Source organism: Thermobia domestica, chromosome 11 (assembly GCF_964235325.1).
Source record: "Thermobia domestica chromosome 11, izTheDome1.hap1.1, whole genome shotgun sequence".
Classification (NCBI taxonomy): Eukaryota; Metazoa; Arthropoda; class Insecta; order Zygentoma; family Lepismatidae; genus Thermobia; species Thermobia domestica.
Window position 1 is genome coordinate 244027753 of NC_137464.1, and position 21912 is coordinate 244049664.

Sequence of the window (21912 nt, forward strand, 5' to 3'; positions counted from 1 at the left end):
ATTTTTCTGTTATTTGTGACACTTTGGTTTCTACCGAAAGAAAACTACTTTCGTAAGTAAATGAAGTAGTGATTCTAACCTCGAAGTCATTGGTTCGATTTTTGGCATGCTTGGCTTAGTTAAGAGTTTCTCAATCTCTCGAAAATAAGCGAAAGAGATAAATATAATTAGAATCTAATACCGGAAAATATTTTTAAAATATTATTTTGAATTTTGTTCTGATAGGCACTTTTTAATGTTTATACATACTGTTAAGAACAACAAAAAATAGGTCTATTAAACATTTTCAACAGGTGCAGAGTTGTTAAAATTCCATTTAAATGAAAGAGGTACGATATGAAGCTAATGAGAACTGCATATTGAAATAACAGAAAAATACAAATGCAACAAAACCTGCATATTGTAATACAATTAAAATTGAAAGCTAATGAGGTACCTGAGCATAGTGTGATGTCACTAGTGCGGCAATGTCTGGTTCAATCTTCATGACGCACATTATAATTCATTTAAAATACTCAATAATTTATTTTAAACAACTGTTCATTTTTTAAAACCAAAATTAGAAATCACTCTTTTTTTATTATATGACCCAAAATTATGAAGTTTTAAAATTTTCAAACAGCTTCCATTTTGAAACAGTATGACGGATCGGATTAAATATTTGTAATATGGATGAACTGACCAAATTTAGTTTTAATTCATTCGCTTTTAGGGCAGTTACGCTATCCATTATATAAAAGAAATGCAAACTACTATTATGCAAATAGATAATGTGGATATTGTGAGATCTCCGCAATAGATATATTAAAAATACCACACAAGCTTATTACAAACCAGAAATAAGGGGGTCGGTGTCAAGAGGATGTGATAAAATGGGAGCCGTGATAGGAATTAGGTTGGGAACCACTGGTTTTAGTTTATACGTTGTCCTGGTTGTAACACTGTCAACTGGGGATACACCAGTAGAATCATTTCAGATTTTGTCAGAGGTTGTGGTGGGAGAGTGTCCACTAACATAAGCGTTTCATGTTTATTACTAGCATACTAACCTTCAGCTAGCTGGGGACTTCACCCTAGGCCCCTATATTTGCTCGACCTCACACCTCATGTTCCAGCTTTTGCTTCTATTCTTCGTATGGCGAAAGTATGTTTCTGACATTATTCTTTGCGAAAATTTTAAACCACTTTCCACCTTAGTCTCATATAGCCTCGCTGCTGAACGGGACGCTAAACTAAAATCAACCTCAACCAAGCTTTTTAATGGGACACATCTTTAATAAATTAGTGATTTACGTACAGAACGTAGTAAAAGAAAATTAAAAGTTTACATGTTTATATCTAAAAATATTCTTTTTAACAAAGGAAGAAAGGAGACAATTACAGAAACTTTATAGTTTCTGAAGTTTATCACGTTATAGAAGACGATAAAACACATCAAAATCTCCAAATTTTATATTTTTGTCAATTTTATACAAATGAAACTGAACGAAATGAACCACCCAAGCTTACAGTAATATATATTTGGGCCTTACAGAACATTAACAACTTTTGTTTTTGACAAATCCTAAATTTAAGGGATAGTCCTAGGTATCCTCCCAAAATTTAAGAGGAGTCCGTCAATGTACTTACGTCTTATAAAAGGATATGAACCCTATACTTGCCCATGTAACGATATAATGTAATAAGGCCTCATCAAGAGTATAAAATAGGTCAAAAACCTCTGAAATTTACTTTTTAAAAAAAAAAAAAAAAATGTTACCCATGAAAGGGAACGAGGTGAATCACACAAACTTATAAAGGTACACTCATGTCCAAAATTATTGTCGCATGTTTATAAATGTGTTGTTGTAGGAATATAATTTGATAACGAATTCGCCCGGTATTTATCACAGCATTAGTATGTGTATAATCGACAAAGACATGTATGTGGCAAATTTCATGTCAAAAGAGCAATAAAACAAAAGAGCGCAAGAGTAAATAAGAACAATAAAACGAAAATAAAACTTTCTTGTCCATTTAGCAACATTTTGTTTTACTCATTCTAATTTTTGTATTTATAATTCTTTTCCTATGAAATTTACCACAAATATACATTTCCCGATTATACACATAGTATCAGTATTGTAACAGTACAGTAACAGTATTGTAAAAGTGCCCTGCAAAATCATTATCAAATTATATTTTTACAAGAAGACAGTTATAGATATCCGACAATCATTTTGGACACGAGTGTACATACCTGGTCCTATACTATCATACAAAGTATTTAGTTTGAGCAATTTCCAAACTTTAAGAGGGTGGTCCTATGTACCCTTCTAAAAATTTAGGAGTTGGAACAACATACATCTTCCAAAATTTAGAGATGGTGGTCCTATGCACCTCTGGACCGTGACCCTGGAGCCAGGGACCCAGGGGCATAAAAGTGTCCTCAAGTGACTCTAGTACTGCTTTTTTGTCCTCTTAAAGATAATAGGAACTAGATTAACCCGTTGCTGAGTCCCAAGAACTTGAAGTTTCAAAATGATTTTAAATAGTAAATACACTGGATTTTAAGATAAAGTATTAAAGGTACAATTATTTTAGGTATTATATTTAAAGTAACATAAAGTAAAACAGGCAACGAAAGCATAACATTACTTGAAAAAGTCATATGGGATGCTTTCAGTACAACTTCCAACAACAACAACAAAAGAACGATACCGCGTACCGGTGGCTCGAGCATTGGGGAAATGTACGAACAAACACACATATATATCATCCTAGGCATTCAGATTCTGGAGCAAAATTTGCTCTAATTTTTCATTATGTTTTCAAGTTATTTGTGTTTCGGAGCGTTCGAATTTCGGGACTAATACTGTACTATTCTCTTTCTTTTTATTATAAAAAATAGATTTATTAACAATTTGATGTTCCTACTATTGTGTAGCTTGCAAATGATTCAGCCTTGCTAACTGGACAATATTTGCATCTCTTGTTCCCCATTTCTCCTCTCTTCGTGTCCTTTACATTGAATTCGTGCAAATAAATTATACATGTGTATTTTATAGTCTTTGAACCAAAGATCACCCCAAATGTTAAACTTTTTTTTGAACCGTTTTAGAGCAACAATTCAAATTATATTAATATAATTAAAATCTTCCCCACCAAATGATGTCCTTTCATGATACGAAAAATTATTTCAATCTACTAAGGTTTTTCTTTATAATGCAGTTTACAAACGCATTCTTAGTCCTTCTCCTGTGTCATTCTTCTTACTGAATTCATGCAAGTGAATGAGATATATGTGTGTATTCTGTGCAGTGCAAGTATAGGTCTATTAAAGTAAGTCGGATTAGTTTTTTTTTTTTTTTTTTTTGCTGCAAGCCAAGGGAAGAACATTTACCTAATACCCTAATTCATGTAAGTGAGCATTACAATATTAGGAAAGCTTTATTTCTTTAACTTTTATCGATAAAAATTTAAATTTTTACTGATGTGATATCACGCAATTGAGCTAACGGTGATTCTATGTATAAAGAAATCTCCATACACCAAATATTTTACTCGTACAGCTACCCGTGATTCAAATGAATCATGTCCTCCTCCTGCTTAAGCTATATTCAATTTGTGAAATGAATGAGCAAAAAATGTCGCCATACATCAAATGTTGTCCGTGTACACCCAATGAATGAAAAGGAACATGTCCTACTTCCGTTTCAGTCATATTTAATTCGTGCAAGTGAATGAGATAAGAAAATCTCTATACACCAAATGTTGTCCGTGTACACCCAATGAATGAAAAGAAACATGTCCTACTTCTGTTTCAGTCATATTGAATTCGTGCAAGTGAATGAGATAAGAAAATCTCTATACACCAAATGTCCGTGTACATCCAATGAATGAAAAGGAACATGCCCTACTTCCGTTTCAGTCATATTTAATTCGTGCAAGTGAATGAGATAAGAAAATCTCTATATACCAAATGTTGTCCGTGTACACCTAATGAATGAAAAGAAACATGTCCTACTTCTGTTTCAGTCATATTGAATTCGTGCAAGTGAATGAGATAAGAAAATCTCTATACACCAAATGTCCGTGTACATCCAATGAATGAAAAGGAACATGTCCTACTTCTGTTTCAGTCATATTGAATTCGTGCAAGTGAATGAGATAAGAAAATCTCTATACACCAAATGTTGTCCGTGTACACCTAATGAATGAAAAGAAACATGTCCTACTTCTGTTTCAGTCATATTTAATTCGTGCAAGTGAATGAGATAAGAAAATCTCTATATACCAAATGTTGTCCGTGTACACCCAATGAATGAAAAGAAACATGTCCTACTTCTGTTTCAGTCATATTGAATTCGTGCAAGTGAATGAGATAAGAAAATCTCTATACACCAAATGTCCGTGTACATCCAATGAATGAAAAGAAACATGTCCTACTTCTGTTTCAGTCATATTTAATTCGTGCAAGTGAATGAGATAAGAAAATCTCTATACACCAAATATTGTCCGTGTACACCCAATGAATCAAAGGAAACATGTCCTACTTCTGTTTCAGTCATATTGAATTCGTGCAAGTGAATGAGATAAGAAAATCTCTATACACCAAATGTCCGTGTACACCCAATGAATCAAACGAACATGTCCTACTTCTGTTTCAGTCATATTTAATTCGTGCAAGCGAATGAGATAAGAAAATCTCTATACACCAAATGTCCGTGTACATCCAATGAATGAAAAGAAACATGTCCTACTTCTATTTCAGTCACATTTAATTCGTGCAAGTGAATGAGATAAGAAAATCTCTATACACCAAATGTTGTCCGTGTACACCCAATGAATGAAAAGAAACATGTCCTGCTTCTGTTTCAGTCATATTTAATTCGTGCAAGTGAATGAGATAAGAAAATCTCTATACACCAAATGTTGTCCGTGTACACCCAATGAATGAAAAGAAACATGTCCTACTTCTGTTTCAGTCATATTGAATTCGTGCAAGTGAATGAGATAAGAAAATCTCTATACACCAAATGTCCGTGTACACCCAATGAATCAAAGGAAACATGTCCTACTTCTGTTTCAGTCATATTTAATTCGTGCAAGCGAATGAGATAAGAAAATCTCTATACACCAAATGTCCGTGTACATCCAATGAATGAAAAGGAACATGTCCTACTTCTATTTCAGTCATATTTAATTCGTGCAAGTGAATGAGATAAGAAAATCTCTATACACCAAATGTTGTCCGTGTACACCCAATGAATGAAAAGAAACATGTCCTGCTTCTGTTTCAGTCATATTTAATTCGTGCAAGTGAATGAGATAAGAAAATCTCTATACACCAAATGTTGTCCGTGTACACCCAATGAATGAAAAGAAACATATCCTGCTTCTGTTTCAGTCATATTGAATTCGTGCAAGAGAATGAGATACTTTGCATTTTGTGTATCAAAAATGTCCATGCACGAAATTTTGTGTCTGTACATTCAACGATTCAAATTAATCATATGCTCCAGCCATATTGAATTCGTGCAAGCAAATGACGTATCCCCGTTCTGTAGGAAGTAAAATCTCATATCTTTTATACTTCTACATCCAGTGGTTCAAAAGCAATCATTTACTAATAGTGAAATTTGTTACCCTTCTTTCATTCGGATATCTAATTTTCAAAAATTGGTTACAATAAGAACTTTCACACGCGATGACCAATCACGCTGAAACTAAACTCGATTTGGAATGTAGATTTTTGTGTGATCATTCACCTAACAAACAGATGTTTTCTCTCTTTTTTTTTAAATTACAGTTGTAATAGATAACGATTGATGTGAATAGAAAGACGCCAGTATCTCCATTTCGTCATATTTTTAGAGCTCTTTCGTGGCTAAGCGGTTAGCGTACGCGCCTTTGGCGTGGGAGACCCGGTTCGATTCCCGGCGGGAGCTCATGTGGTTCGGATTTCACGTTAATTAGTAGGTCCCGTCTCATATAGCCTCACTGTTGAAAGGGACTTTAAACTCAAAATCAACTCAACGTCATGGTTTCATTTGTGTGACTTTATCCTATCCTAACAACACTGGTTGTTCATTGGATTTCCATACAGGTGTTATCCCCAATGTCGGATGAATGTCCAATCAGCCATCATTCAGAATTGATCGCCACACATATAGTAAATGTATAATGTGTAGTTTAAGCATGTAAGAATCTACTAATGTGATATCAATGACTAGAAGTTAATAAGATGACAAGCCTTACACTTATTGTTGACTTTTCCAGGTATGTGGCTTCAGAGGAACAGCCCAGCCAGTTACGTCGCTGCCTTCAACCGCCAAAGTGACGAGGCCAAAGAGCTTGCGAGATTTGGATACGCTGCCTTACGGGCTTCAGAAAAGCTTTCCGAACAGTGAGTAGCTATTTATTTATTTATTATTGAAGATGCTCGCTAATAAACACAAGATGATGGGTGTGTAGATTTCCACATACTTTTCGGCGTGGTAAAGCGATACGGAAGATGACATTCTGGACTGGCACCTATCGTGCCAGTGGCGTACTCAGAGCTTACTAAGGAGTGGCAGATCAATCTTCCAAGTTCATATTGTTTCAGGACTTTTGTATGCATTGTATAAGGTTAATGTTTATTTTCCATGGTATGTTGCTTAAGGGAGGGGGGGTTACAACCCGGAAACGCGTCTTCCCACATGGTACTGTATCGGACACACACGCATTGTCTCTACGTCGTCATTCTTTCACTTGGGTGACATTAACACATTCTGACAGCACAAAATTGTCCATTGGCAGTGCGGACTATCGATTATAAGCACTGATTGCACTTGAGAATCCTCGTAACAATGGTACTCTGAGTTCGATACCGATACTCAATTCCACGGCCAAAATTTCTAAAGAAATACACACGTTTACACGAATCATGACATCAGCACGTCACATATTCCCATCATTGACGGTCGTGCTTGCACATCCAGAGCATTTTGTTCAGCAACAATCGCTTTTAAACATATTTGTATACCTTGGACTACATATTCACATAGCCTATCCCAAATAGTAGGCACACTTTACTTTTTATAGCCTTTATACTGTATATTAGCTGAAATGCCTGTTCTTCTCATGGAAAGAATAAGATTTATGAAAATATGTGAAAGATATACTTGAACCACCTTTCCCCTGTTTAAGGTAAGTTTCATCATCATCATCATCATCAGTCTAAATTAATGATTATCATCATAGGTATTCTGCCATTATTGTCCGGTCACTTACCGCAACTGAGAAACTTGCATGCTCCACGGTCCTTAGTTAACCTCTTCGTCTTTACGTATCTATATTGATATTGTCTTTCGATTGTAGCGTCCTTCGCCTTCTCCCTCTCTTTCCTTCCACCATACCTTGTAGCACGTCTCTCATGATAACTGAGTTCCTTCTCAGCCAATGTCCCAATCAGCCCTTCCTCTTTTCATTATATCTGAAATGCCTATTTTCTCCCCCACCATTTATAACACCTCATTTGTTTTCTGTTCGACCCAGCTAATTCTCTCAGTTATTCTCTACACTCATATTTTGAAGGTTCTTTGTCTGTTTTCATCGCTTGTGCGTAATGTCCACGTTTCTCCCCACATACAGCTACTCCACACGAAGGATTTTATGAGTATTTTTCTCAACTCTTTATTCTAGGATTTACAAAATAAACCTCATAAATGTTTCTTTTCCCTATTATCTTCCATGCTTTTATTTCACGTTCGCATTTTATGTCAGAACTAATAATACTATCCAGGTGCCGAAGACTAGTCGCCTGTTCTATTTTCTCCCTTCCTACTTCTTTATTTGATACTCACCATTTCGTTCACCGTGGTTTTTGTCTTTCTAACGTTTCTTTTCATCCTATATCTTCACAGCCTTTCCTCCAGTTTTCTAGGATCCTCTTGATTTTCTTTTCAGATTCCGTAAGAATCGCCGTATCATCTCCAAACTGTATCCATCTAATCATTCTACCTCCTACAGAAATTTCTTCATTACCTATTATTATTATTATTATTATTATTATTATTATTATTATTATTATTATTATTATTATTATTATTATTATTATTATTATTATTATTTATTTATTTATTTATTTATTTATTTATTGAACAAATTCCCAGATACAGCATAATTGTGCCATTTTACACAGGGAAATATCAACAAGCGGGGGAAAAAAAGAAAAAGAATTTTAAAAAAATAAATAACAACAGTAATATCAACACTATTAACAAAGTGTGCACAAGTAATATTATTTGGCCAGCACGCGTTTTATTGCTCTTTTAAACACCTGGTAGCTCGAAAAAACGTCCACCTCACTAGTTAGATTATTATAATAGTTGGGTACTCGGTGAGAAAGAGACCTCTGTATAATTGTCAACCTAGGGCGTGCAAGATGGAATAGGTGGGTATTCCGGGTTTTGCGGGAAGGGGCATGTAAGGATAGTTGTTGAATTAAGGTTTCTGATCTTAGGTTCCCATTTACAATCTTATGAAGAAACTTCAAATCAGAGTTATTTCTGCGTACTTCCGGCGTCTGGATATTAAGATATCGCAAAATTTCCTCCTTAGGTAATATTCGAAGTGCGGGAACACGAAAACGTACTATTGCAATAAAGAAATTGAGAACAGACTCAAATCTAGAGAGATGTGTAGGTGCGGCCATTGCCCATATGGGAGAGCAGTATTCGATCTTGGGTGCTATTGGAGTTTTATAGAATGTTGTTAATGATGCCACAGTACGTAGTTCAGTGAATCGGTAAAGAAGACCCAGCATACGCATTGACTTCTTAACTATTGAGGAGATGTGCTCTGAGAACGAGAGTTTCGAATCAATTTATTATTATTATTATTATTATTATTATTATTATTATTATTATTATTATTATTATTATTATTATTATTATTATTATTATTATTATTATTATGTACAAGAATTGTGGATTTATACATTTCGTTTTTACGAAGAACATTCATGTTGAACTGCACAAACACACAAGAGCACAAATACCAGACACATGTTAAGAAGATTTTACTAAGTGCATTGCATACTATTCCCGTTTTTTTTTTTTTTTTTTTTCGCAGCCAAGTGATGATGAATTTCCAAACACTGTTGGAATGTAACGTTAATTTTAGCTAATTGCACTTCTAACGCGAAGACCCAATTTCAAAGTTCATTTCTCACTTTATCATAATTAGAACAACATAGGAAAATATAACGTTGCTGATTATACAGTAAGAAAAAGATAATCTTAGAGGGTTGAAAATGGGCCTTGGTGAACCGTGGACTACCTTACGTTGGAATGTTCCACTCTGACAAAATTAACGTTATTTGATGGTTTCATTTAAGAATATTCCACTTCTACTGCAACTGTGCTTGTATGACCATAACTTATTTCTATTGCTTTCAATTCAATCTTTGTGAAATTTTACATGGTACGTTGCATTCTGAGCTCTATTATTAAGGCAACGAGTTTGTTGTTATTCTCCAGAAATAAAAGGACTCTCTAAAGTAACTAATTAGCCTAACAGGGTTGCCAAAAAGATTTGTCAAATGTCTGTCACATTCGTCTATAAAGCCGTTAGAATCTCACCGAAAGATATCGCCATATTGCCACTACTGCTAAGAAAGATGCATAATATTTTTAACTAATTTACGTGATTTTAAAGAATCAGAAGCAGTTATTACTAATGCATAATTGGTGTTAAATTATCGTCGGGGTTGAAATCTACAGCTTAGGAAGTGGAGTAAGATGCACTTGTCATTGTATCATTACTTCGTAATACATAAATAGATAAATCAAAAATAATGCAGTATTTCTCTATCCATCTTAAACGTTAATTCATTTCCTTCAACTTTGGGTCATTTAACCATTTGATTCATAAATCCATTCAGAGAACACCAAACTACGGAAGAAATTAACACATATTGGTGCTGTTACAAATAGCAAGCAACATGTACGCAGTGAAGGAACAAGCAAAAAAAAAAAGAAAAGAAAAGAAAAAAAGAAAAAGAAAAGAAAAGAAAGAAAGAAAGAAGGAAAAAGAAAAAAAGAAAAAAGTTTCCCGTGTCGTCTCCAATTTGAAAATCTAGTTCTCGTCTCATGTGCAACACTGCTGTCGTTAGCAAAGAGCGCTTCTTCGTGTCCGGAAATGCTTTTGACATTCCAACCGCTGCTTTTACAGATCACTTAGCACTACTGACGTAAATGCAGTGCGTACTTGAAATAAAACATTTACTAAAATTTGTGAAAGACGATATTTTACAGCAGTCAAGATTTTACAGTAAAGATTTTACTCGTCGAAATCTTTAGATAGGGACTGTTTTAATTTTTTTTTCTTTTGGGTACCAAAAATATTTCACCCCTTGCTACCAGAATGATTCTTCTCATTCTTAGACTAGAGTTGCCAGCTGTGAAAAATAAAATTAAAAGCACCCGCTCATAATCCTCAAAATAGGTGAAGAATAATTGTATTTTAAACCGTGAAATATGTAGTTGAGCATAACAAAAATGCTGCTTAGGTGGTAAAATACTGTTCGGTTGGCAACCCTATCTTAGGCAGATAGCAGGACATCCATTTTGTGGTAATAAAAGTTATTGTTTTTCTAAAAAATGGACCAAGGATACTGCGATGTATGACTGACCACAAAATAAACTGGTATACAAGTAAAAAATAATAACAGTAATAATAACAATAACATTACTAAGACCGTAATTTGACCATCATTACAACTATACCACTAATGTCATTTAATGTTACGTTACGTTGAGAAAATACATGAGAAGTTCTTTGCAAGAATTCCTAATAATAATCAACTTAATGCATTTTTTTTCCTATCGTAAGACCTTCTACAATATAATATGGAACATGGCGTACAGTAACTGTTACTTTGTTTTTTTTTTTTTACTTTCGGCCAGCAGATACGATATATATATATATATGTAGTAAAGACGTACAGGGATACATATAGCTTGATTACATGTCTCGTATGTGTACATAGCCTTGTGAAGTTACGACGAAATATTTCCCAGTTGGAGAAGGTCTCGAAGTAAATGTCTTAAATTAAATGATTGCGTAATGATCGGCACAGATTTCCAGACAGATTACAGCTATAAACTAAACTCAGATGAGTTATAAAACTACGTTGTCAACTCAGTTATTCTTATGTGCTTTTTTCTAAGCAATAATATGATTCCCACAGCATTGGCTATTCTTTCATTATATTATTTTGCTATTGTTGCTTTGTGTGTGTCCCAGCTGCGCAACGAATAATTGTGTTATTGGTTATGCTTGCATACAGATTTGCCTACCAAAGAACTTCAAATGACAGACTGTGTGAAAAAAAAAAAAACACAAATCAGCCATTTTTTCTTTCTTTTCTTTGTTTGTATCTTGCTCTTCGTCACACACAGATAGACATGTGCACTAGTTATAATGCAACTTTTTTCTTATACAGGGGTGTTACGAAAATTTGACTCAATATTTTACAAACAGATTCCTCACAACAAAATAAGAAAAAAAAAAAGTTCATATTGACCTGTGGTCGGAAGTGTATAGTTTCCTAGTTATACGGTGCCGAAAACGTTAAAAAAATGATCTTCAAAGGTCCATAGTTCTATTACTATAGGACCGATCGTAGCCCGGTCAAGATATCACTTAGGAACTATGTGAACTGTCCAAATATCTATCTTTCAGAATCAGAGCCGTAGCTAGAGATTTCGGCACCTGGGGCGAAGTAGAATTCGGCGCCCTCCTACACTCACCTTACTAAGTTTTTATTTATTTATTTTTACAAATAAGAGAAGCAGATTTTGTTGTTGTGCTATGCTGCAAGCTGCTTGGACAGACTATTGCAACAACCAAAAGCGATCAACAGACTAATTTTGGGCTTTTTGTTAAACTCGACAAAACTGCCTTTGGTTGTATACAAATCCACTTGGAGAACAGTCATGAAAATTTACAACTATTTACGTTTCCTACTATCGATAGGAAACGAAATTTCAATGCACTAGAAACTATGTGCATTTTTTTAAAAAAGTGAAATGTAACGGAAGTTCAGAAGGAGCCTTCTTTGCGAATTTCTAAATATTGATGGATGGAAGTGAAGAAAATGTATAATGTTTGTACTTAAAATTCAAGATAGTTTGGCAACTACATACGTTTGAATTTATAGTAACTACTTTATTACTTAACGAATGAAAATTGTATATCTTTTATATGTATGTAGATAGATAAAAATATCACACACGTAAAGATACATATGCATAAAAAAATCCTGGCGATACACGTAGTTGATGGAGAAATGACTCCAATAAATTCCTTCAAATTGGAAGTATTTCATATGTTAATGGAATTTCAAAAATCGCTGGTAGAGATCAGTCTTTGGAAAAGACGAAATTCGTTGGGTTAAGTTCTGACCCGTTAAGCCTCTATTCTACAACTGCTTCAAGTTTGAAAATGTTATTATTTCCCTTGTTTATTTTTATTTTTTAATATTCTCGCGCAAACAGCAGCTCGCGTGTGTCTCTTCACTCCCCTCATTTTCATACCTTCATTCTTACCGTTGTAATTAATTCAATTCCCTAGAAAAGCGTGATTAACTAACCAACCTGATCATCATCAAAACTCCAAATACGTATTTCAGACTTTGACCGTTTCTGATTTTGAAAACGCTCCTGCGTACAGAGTAAGTCATTACTTGGCAGCATGTATAAATGTATATCAAATTGTCATTAAAAAATCATATACGATAACTTTTTTAAGTAATAAGTAAAAACTTGTTGTGACTCTTACTGAAACGTTTGGATTGCGAGCAAGAAAATTTTTAACAAATCTATTTGCAAACAAACAACATTGATTTAATAGGGCGCCAATACTTTTAGGGTTCACTCTTTTCCAACACTTTTTCCTTCTTCTTGCTCGTTCGGCGCCCCCTTGCTATCAGCACTTGGAGCAACCGCCCCACTCGCCCCCCTCCCCCTAGTTACGGCTCTGTTCAGAACCTTCGGTATTTGCACAATCATTTTTGGAAAGGCTGTTTGGGAGTACTTGATCACTCTCCACCTACCTCTCTGAAAATTGGTGTGCAAGTACTAGAGCATTTTTAAACATGGATATTTGGATAGTTCACATATCTACCAGTTCCTCAGTGATGTCTTGACTCGTCTACGATAGGTCCCATAGTAGTGGAGCTATGAACTTTTAAGGTTCACTTATTTCACATTTTCGGCACCCAATAACTCCGAACCTACCCACGTTTGAGCACAGGTCAATATGAACTGTTTTCTTGTTTTTATGTGAGGAATCTGTTCACAAAGTATTATGAAACGCCCTGTATGTAATTCTAAATTTCCAGAATAAAATATTCTTTCGCAATCTCTCTGTTTAGAGGATTTACTACATTATTGAAGGGCGTCGTTTGCAGGAGAAGCTGACATCTGTCAATAATAAATAACTTCTAAAGAATTTATGTATTTTTGAGCTTAACGTCTCACAATTATGCTTCGAGGCTTACAGAGACAATGATGATGAGACGGATGATAATGGTGGAATGAAAAAAATGGGTGGAAAATGGGAGCGTCCCGAGAAAACTCACACACACGGTGTTTGTCCAACACAAAGACCACTTGTTGGGAGCTGGGATCAATCAAGAGACCTCATAGATTAGAGGTGAGCGCTCGACCACTGAGCCACCGGGAACTATTAATAATACACGTTTTTTTTTTTTAATTTATGTCTTCCATTAACAATAGCTAGTTTTTTTCTTGTTTGTTTAACATTGGTTGATGCTATGTAAAATGTAGACATTACAATTTAACGAATGATGCGAACGACATTACATTCACACAAAGACTTGAATCAGTGTTTCTCTGAACCCAAAGATAAAGCCCTAACCGTTCAGCCAGGAGGGACTTCTATCATTCAGTTAGATGGATAAGAATATGGGACGTAGTTCTGGGCATGCCCGCCCACAGCGAGGGGCAAGGTGACAAGTTGTTCCGTGGATCTTCGAAATGTGTCCCAGTTCTGGGAAGTATATACCAAGATACAGTAACTTGCTTACTCACATAATACAGTGAGTATTTAAAGTAAATGCTATAGTACTATGATTTGTTTGAACTAGTTAATAAGGATTTTGTGTGAATAATTGATGTTTTATATTACGTATTATGTGCACGCGTGCATTAAAGTGTGTATGTATTGCGACTGCACTTGTACACTGTTAAAATAATTTCTAAAATTTGAGAATCTGTTTCTTATCTGTGCATCGAGACAATATTTTCTTAGAAATGAGATTTGACAATTCTCATTCATAAGGAAAGTAACAGTATATTCTCTCGTTTCGCTTTATGAAACCTCATCTACTTTTCTTTATTTCTCATTAATGAGAGTTTCAAACTCTTGTTTCTAAGAAAAGACATTCTCGGTGCACAAATAAGAAACGGTTTCTCTGATTTAAGAAAGTATTTTTAACAGCGTATTTCTGCATTGGAGATTTTAGACTTTGGAGATTCTCCACTAAGAAAAAAAAAATCGCCGGATAATGTGGCGCATGTGAGAGCGTCCATCCAGGAATCTCCAAAGCGTTCAGCACCTAAACAGGTCAGCTAGGCGATTTTTTTTTCTGTGTCAGTGCAGAACCTGTTGCTCTGAAGTTTGATAGCCAAACTTGAATAGTTTTACTACCCGGAACAAAATCATATCGGCCAAGTCCGAACCAAATGCGAAATGCCAACCGAATAGTCATCACAGAATCACCATTACGAATATACTCCTCGAATATACAACAAACGCACGATACTCACCGCGCCACTACTGAAAATGGCACGTATAACGTTATCGATTGATACCCCCCCGCCGCCGTATCCTCACCATAACTCACACAGTGCCTTCTCCAAATACGGGAGGGTTTTCTTTGCCGGGCCCTGTACAAAACACTAAATCAATCATGTAGCTAGCCCTACATAAGAGAAGTTCTATCCCTTCCCTGTTTTCAACTTGCCACAATTTAAAAAAACAAGAAATTCAAGTACCAGATTAATTTCTATTTTAATACGTTGCGAAATTCACTTATATTCTAAAATGTGTAATTCTCTACTGGTGCTGTTTCATTATTATTATTATTATTATTATTATTATTATTATTATTATTATTATTATTATTATTATTATTATTATTATTATTATTATTATTATAGTTTAGAGTCCCTTTTAGCGGCAAGGTTATGTGAGACGTAAATCTACAGCTTAACATGACAACCAAATCACATGAGCGCCCGCCGGGAATTGAACTTGAGCCACCCACGACCTACCCCTTAGCCAGGACGATGGTACTCATTTAACAGAAGACCTGGTCACAGAATCTTCAACGTTTCTGACCGATTTCTTGACCATGTTTGATGAAGCTTACAGATTCATTTCCGTGGTAGCTCTCGCCTTCGGTGCGAGCAGTCCTGGGTTCGATTTCCGGTGGGGGCACTCGGTCGAAAAAGTGTTAAAACCTTTTTGAGGCCAGACAACCTGAATGAGGTTTTCTTCATTCACACCAGGCAAATACCGGGCTGGTACCTACATACAAGATCCAGGGCGCTTCCTTCCTTCTCTTTCCTCGGATAGTGTGATCCCTGATAGTGTGTGACGTCATCGCTCATATGTGACGGGTTAGCATAGCCATAGATGTCGAAAGGCCAGAAATCTAATTCCTAATCCTAGTCATTTCTGTTGTGTTGTGTCAAATACAAACTGTAAAATTGTTAAGCCTTTAATATGTAACGCTAAAATGCTTTGATTGTTATCAAACTATTGTTACAAGCATGAAGTTATGTTATAGCTCTACGAAATAACAACTGGCAGTAAAATGTGCATTGTTTTGCGACTAATGTTTTCTCAAGACTGGAAAGTTTACACTTGATTGGAGAAAGGAAGAACTTTCCTTAACGAATTTCATTGTAGCTTGGATGAGCTTTTTATTCGTCTATTGTTTTGTGCCATTTCACCTTAAAACAGGAAGACTTTTAAAGGTTCAATAGTACCAGGTACCACAACAAATTAACCCTAACTCCTCATTTCGTTCCTGAATTATGATGAACGATTAGATTTTTTTCTTTCGTTTCATATTTATGACATACTGATATTTTGGAATTTTAAGAGGCAAGTTCTATCCTCAAACACACTAGTAATCTAACCTAATAGTGAAGAAAACATAACGATAACATTTATAAATAGGTATTCGTTGATACGGACAACAGTCGTATCGTATGGTATTTTTCTTCATGGCCAAGCCTGAACATTTGACTTGTTAAGTTTTGTGACCAGACATGAATAAACATGTTTTTCTAGACAGTTCTGATATAATACGTAAAGAAGCCATTAATAGTGGATATATTCTCAATTATAAAGAAGGAATTTTGTGAGAAAAAAAAGTAAATGCAGAAAATCGTCTAAAAATACATCAGTTTAAATATATTTTATCTTCAGTGATATTATTGAACATTTGAGTGAGTAAACTACGTTCTAATTAGTTCCAGAAATTCTGAAATAACGAACTTAGGATTAACATATCAAGGTAACCAAAAAAGTTCTGTCTTTTTTTCACCAACCACATTCGAACATCGATATGTTACCTAAGACGTACCTGGAAGATCAAAAATTGTCCTCATCAGCATCGACGACCTTTTGCCAACGTTCTGGAAGGCCATGGATTCCATCGCGGTAGAACTTGATGGGCTGCGAAGCGAAGAAGGTATCGAATGCATTTTGCACCTTTACTAGGGATTTGAACTGGCGTCCTTTAAGGTGATTTTCCAAGAATGGAACAGGTGATAATCGGACGGCGCAATGTTCGGGGAGTATTGTGGATGCAATAGTGTTTCCCATCCAAGGCGTAGAATGGTGTTCCGGATCATCCTAGCCACGTGAGACTAAGCGTTGTCCTGTAACAGGAGGACTCCTTTGCGATTCAGAAGTGCTGGATCCAGAGTGTAGAGCTTTCTTGAACATGGCTCAACTACTGACAGTACACAGTTGCATTTGATGCTCTGACCAGCTGGTAGCAGTTCGCGATGCACGATGCCGCGAGCAGTCCACCAAACACACAGGAAGGCATTATTCTGGTGCAGTGCTGGTTTCAGTTGTTTTGGAACCGATTCATGGGATGTTAACCAATGATGGCGGCACCGTGCAGCTTAGTTCAGAACCCACTTCTCATCGTGTCAACAACCTGTCCAGAAATGGCTCCTTCCTCAGGAGAGACAGCAAAGAAACACAGGTGTCTGCTCGCGTAGCCTTCCTGGCGCGGAGTCAAATCATGTGTGACCCATCGACCCAACTTGTAGTACTTCCCAAGTTGATGAAAATGCTGCCGAATGTTTTCTCCACTCATACTGAATTCTGGTCCCAGTTTCTCACATATCTATCCAGTTTTCGCTTCAATTGCTGCCTGAAGTGCTTTATTTTGTACATGTGTACGTGGTGCGTCTTTGAATGTTTCGTCACCGTCCTAAAACTTTTAAAACCACTGCTGTATTGTCCGCGTAGTCACGACACTCTCACCAAAGGCTTGACATATCTTCCGCCCCGCTGCAGTGGCGTTTGACCCCAGTTTGAACTCGTACAGCATACACGCCCTTATGACGCTCTGTGGAGGTCCCATGTTCACTCTGTCCTTACGAAAGTTCACGGTATAACTAAACTACCACAACCAGGTAATATGTTGGATATACCCACACCAACAACTGACCTTCGTCTTATCTCCAATCACGTTCAACTCACAGTGTGAGGGCCAATTGAACACAGGCCTTCATAAAAGGCGACAGAACTTTCTTGTTTAGCATTATAGGTATATAGATGTTATAAAAATAAAAGTAATAGGTAAGTGAGTGGAAATAGTGTTTCATGTTTGTAGCATTTGATAATTGTTAATACAAAGTAACCCGTGCAGAAAAGTTGCACAACAAAATGTGAAGGTGTGTAATATCTGATAAAGAGATATTAATGCATTTAATTTCTATTATGACAAATGACACATTGTTATAATAGAAGCAAGTGCACTCGAGTGTTGACAATTAAGTAAAATATTCACAAAGTGTGTGAAAGGTAAATGAAAAGGAAAGCAAATTGGTTTAATTTAATTTTTTTTTCATGTAAAAGAAAGCAGAAAAATGTAAACATTAATCCAGTCAACAATATTATTTCAAAGCTACTTTGCTTTAAGGCATTTGCAAAGAATTTGTTTTAGCCTTATAGAAAACAAAATATATATTTGTTTGTTCTTTAGTGGGTTAGGTAAAGAAAGGAAATTAGAAAAACAAGAAGGAATGTTAAACATTTGTTCACATTGTTTATTCTTTTTGTTCAACTTGTTCTTCCTTGTTCCGTTTTATACTTTTTTGCTTCTGTTTACTTCGTTTCTTACAACATTTTGTCAATGACTTTGCACTAGAGTGTCTGTTACACGTACTTCCTACCTTACTACTACATTTTAAATTATGATTTTCCGTTTTTATGCTCACTTCTTAATGGCTTTACTTGTCCTCAATTTCATTAATAAGCAATTACACATGTTGGCGAGAAAGTGTGTATCAGCGATATTTATTGATTTAATGAATGTTCCCTTTAAAGAAATGTTTTCAAAGGGTTGACCAGTGGCGGATCTAGTTATATAGATGCCCCCAGTTTTTTGAGTGTGAAAAATAATTTTAGGTATTATTTATATATTTTTGAAAGCTTATTATAAACTCATGATGTACACTTATGTCCAAAATTATTGACGCATGTCTATAAATATTTGTTGTAGGAATATAATTTGATAAAGAACTCACCCGGAATTTTTTTTAATAATGTTAGTATGTGTATAATCGGCAAAGACATGTGTGTGGAAAATTTCATATCAAAAAAGCAGTAAGTAAGAACAATAAAACGAAAATAAAACTTTGTTGTCCATTTAGCAACATTATGATTAACTCATTCTAATTTTCGTATTTATAATTCTTTTCCTATGAAATTTACCACAAATATACATTTCCCAATTCTATACATAGTATCAGTATTAAAAGTACCCTGCAAAATCATTATCAAATTATATTCTTACAAGAAGACAGTTATAGATATTTGACAATCATTTTGGACATGAGTTTACCTATCGTAGTCTGGGTTCTGACTGGACCTCCAGTTTGTACCTTGTAGATCCGCCACTGTGATTGGCATATATTAACAGTTGACTTAGAGGTGGCTTGGTGAACGGGGCCCTTCACATAAATTCAAAAGTATACAAAATTACATATTTTAGATGAAAAAGTTTTAATCAGGGGCTGCGGTGGCTCAGTGGTAGAGCGTTCACCTCTGGTGCATGGAGTGTTGGTTTCAAACCCTGCTCCCGCCAAGTGAACTTTGTGGTGGACAAACACCGTATGCCTGGGTTTCCTCGGGGTTATCCCGTTTCCTCCCACTTTCTTTATTCCGCCATTTCATTCATTTCTCATAATCACCGTCTCCTTTAGCCTAGCCGGCATAACCGTGGGGCGTACAACTCAAAAATTTCATTTTCATTTAAATTTCAATTCAATAAAGATGAATACTGACAGTGTGAAAGAAACTAATTACATTGTATCACTTTACATTTCACTTGGAGGCACAGTGAATGGTAGAGCCCTCACCTCTGGTGTGAGGAGTCCTTGATTCGATGCCAAGCTATGCGCATTTGTGTTTCGCTTATTGTTTGGAGTAACGGACGTACTTTACGTTCGTAGAAACAGGATAATTTTAGGATAATTTTATAAGTCCACTTGCGTAATCATAATAAGAAAAAGAAGTACGTGTACCGTGTCGAACGCACGTGCAGAATACAATGTCCAAGCAGTGTGTGTGTTTATCTGTGAAGTGTTTTTACGCTCCAGAAATTTGCAACACCAGTGTGAAGGTAACTTGCAATAAAAATAATACTTCAATTCGATTGTACTGGAATTCCTCTTGTGATGGAAATAAACATTTTTTAAATGAAAGCTTACAAAGTTTGTTGAAGTGTGTGTTTCCCAAATCCAAATCATAGGACAAAGATTGTCTTTCCCCTACTGTTATGACCACCAAACAAGATTTTTTTTTTTTTAAGTTTGGTTTGTTTTCGACTCTCGAAAAGTTCTTTGTCGCCTCGTATCGAAAGTTTTCTCGTTTCGTTTTGTAAATTCATATTCAGTCATGTCCAAAATGATTGTCGCATATCTATAACTGTCTTCTTGTAAGAATATAATTTGATAATGATTTTGCAGGGTACTTTTAATACTGATACTATGTGTATAATCGGGAAATGTATATTTGTGGTAAATTTCATAAAAAAAAAAAAAAAGAATTATAAATACGAAAATTAGAATGAGTAAAACAAAATGTTGCTAAATAGACAATAAAGTTTTATTTTCGTTTTATTGTTCTTATTTACTGCTCTTTTGACATGAAATTTGCCACATACATGTCTTTGCCGATTATACACATAACTAACATTATAAGAAATACTGGACGAATTCATTATCAAATTATATTCCTACAACATATTTATACACATGGGACAGTAATTTTGGTCATGAGTGTACAAAATGTATGACCTCTTAATTTGATCCTTAATTCTTCTTAATTTGATCCTTAATTCCTCTTAATTTGATCCTTAATTCCTCTTAATTTGATCCTTAATTCCTCTTAATTTGATCCTTAATTCCTCTTAATTTGATCCAGAAGTTGCTAGAATCCTTCTGCATCACGAGAAGCCCGCCAAAGATGTGATATAATAACTAAACTTTGTTCCATATTGGAGTATATTATGTAATAATGACCTGCATTATGTTTAAACGTTGATAAATGCTTCTTCATTATGCTCATATATAATCACTTTGACAATGTTTACTTTTTATACTATGAATCGTTCAACTATAAAACAATGTTTGAGAGCTAACGACTTGGATGAAGTAGCGTTGCTCTTGAGACTCGAGAATATCTCATCTTGTAGGCAACACTACCCTACGGCACACTTTTCCACCAAAAATAGAAAAATTAAGGTTAAAAAGTCAGTACTTTGGTCACAAAAGAGAGAACAATCTGTTAGTTAAGAGCAACAATCGGTTGGAAAATTCAAAGAGAAAGTGGATTCAAGGTATCACTTATGATCAGTGCCCGACTGGCTACGTTGGCTACTTGGCGATTGCCAAGGGCGCGAGAGGCCCCTCAGGGATCTCAAGGTGCAGGAACTGTAGACTTTGGTCGAATTTTTGGGATTCCAAAAACTTTCTTGAGTCTTCCTACCAAAAAGGTTGCGGAAGCCAAAGTTTATCTTTCCGAAAGAAGTCTTCTCGGGCCCCCTTTGCTTATATCGGTACGGCCTCGTGAGCCAGTAAAACTTTGTAGTTAGCAAAGGCTCCTCTAGTCCATAACGACCCCGTGTTAAGTTTATATATATATATATATATATATATATATATATATATATATATATATATATATATATATATATATATATATAGATAGATAGATAGATAGATAGATAGATAGATAGATATAGATATAGATATAATACATGGGAGCCTTTAAGGACCCGCGCCACGGGCCCTCAACTTTGCCAGTCCGGCACTGCTTACGATGTTCTTCCCAAAATCTTCGAAAATTTTAATATTCCCCTGAAAGCAATAGCGGTACAAATTCAAGTTAGCTGACCAGTACCTTATGGTATGTATCTCGATTGATAATTTGCCAGTTGCCTTTGTTGTGAGTGTATCTGTTAGTTTTCGATGGTTTCGTTACACCGTGTTCTGCCGTGAAGGAAGAGTTAAAAACTGCAGCTGAAACTTGCTGAATAGAGAAACAGTCTTTTAGTGCGCAAATTTCAAGCCAAGGGAGAGTATTTGATTGGTTTAATCG

General features: G+C 35.4%; 1 protein-coding gene across 1 annotated transcript in view; it reads left to right on the forward strand.

Annotated features, from left to right (window-relative positions):
• The window catches only part of LOC145664877 (salivary peroxidase/catechol oxidase-like), a 227966-nt gene that overhangs the window by 98831 nt on the left and 107223 nt on the right, over positions 1-21912 (forward strand). The window contains exon 3 of the mRNA XM_081731923.1: positions 6262-6388. Coding sequence (XP_081588049.1) covers positions 6262-6388 — 127 coding nt within the window. The remainder of the gene's footprint in view (positions 1-6261; positions 6389-21912) is intronic.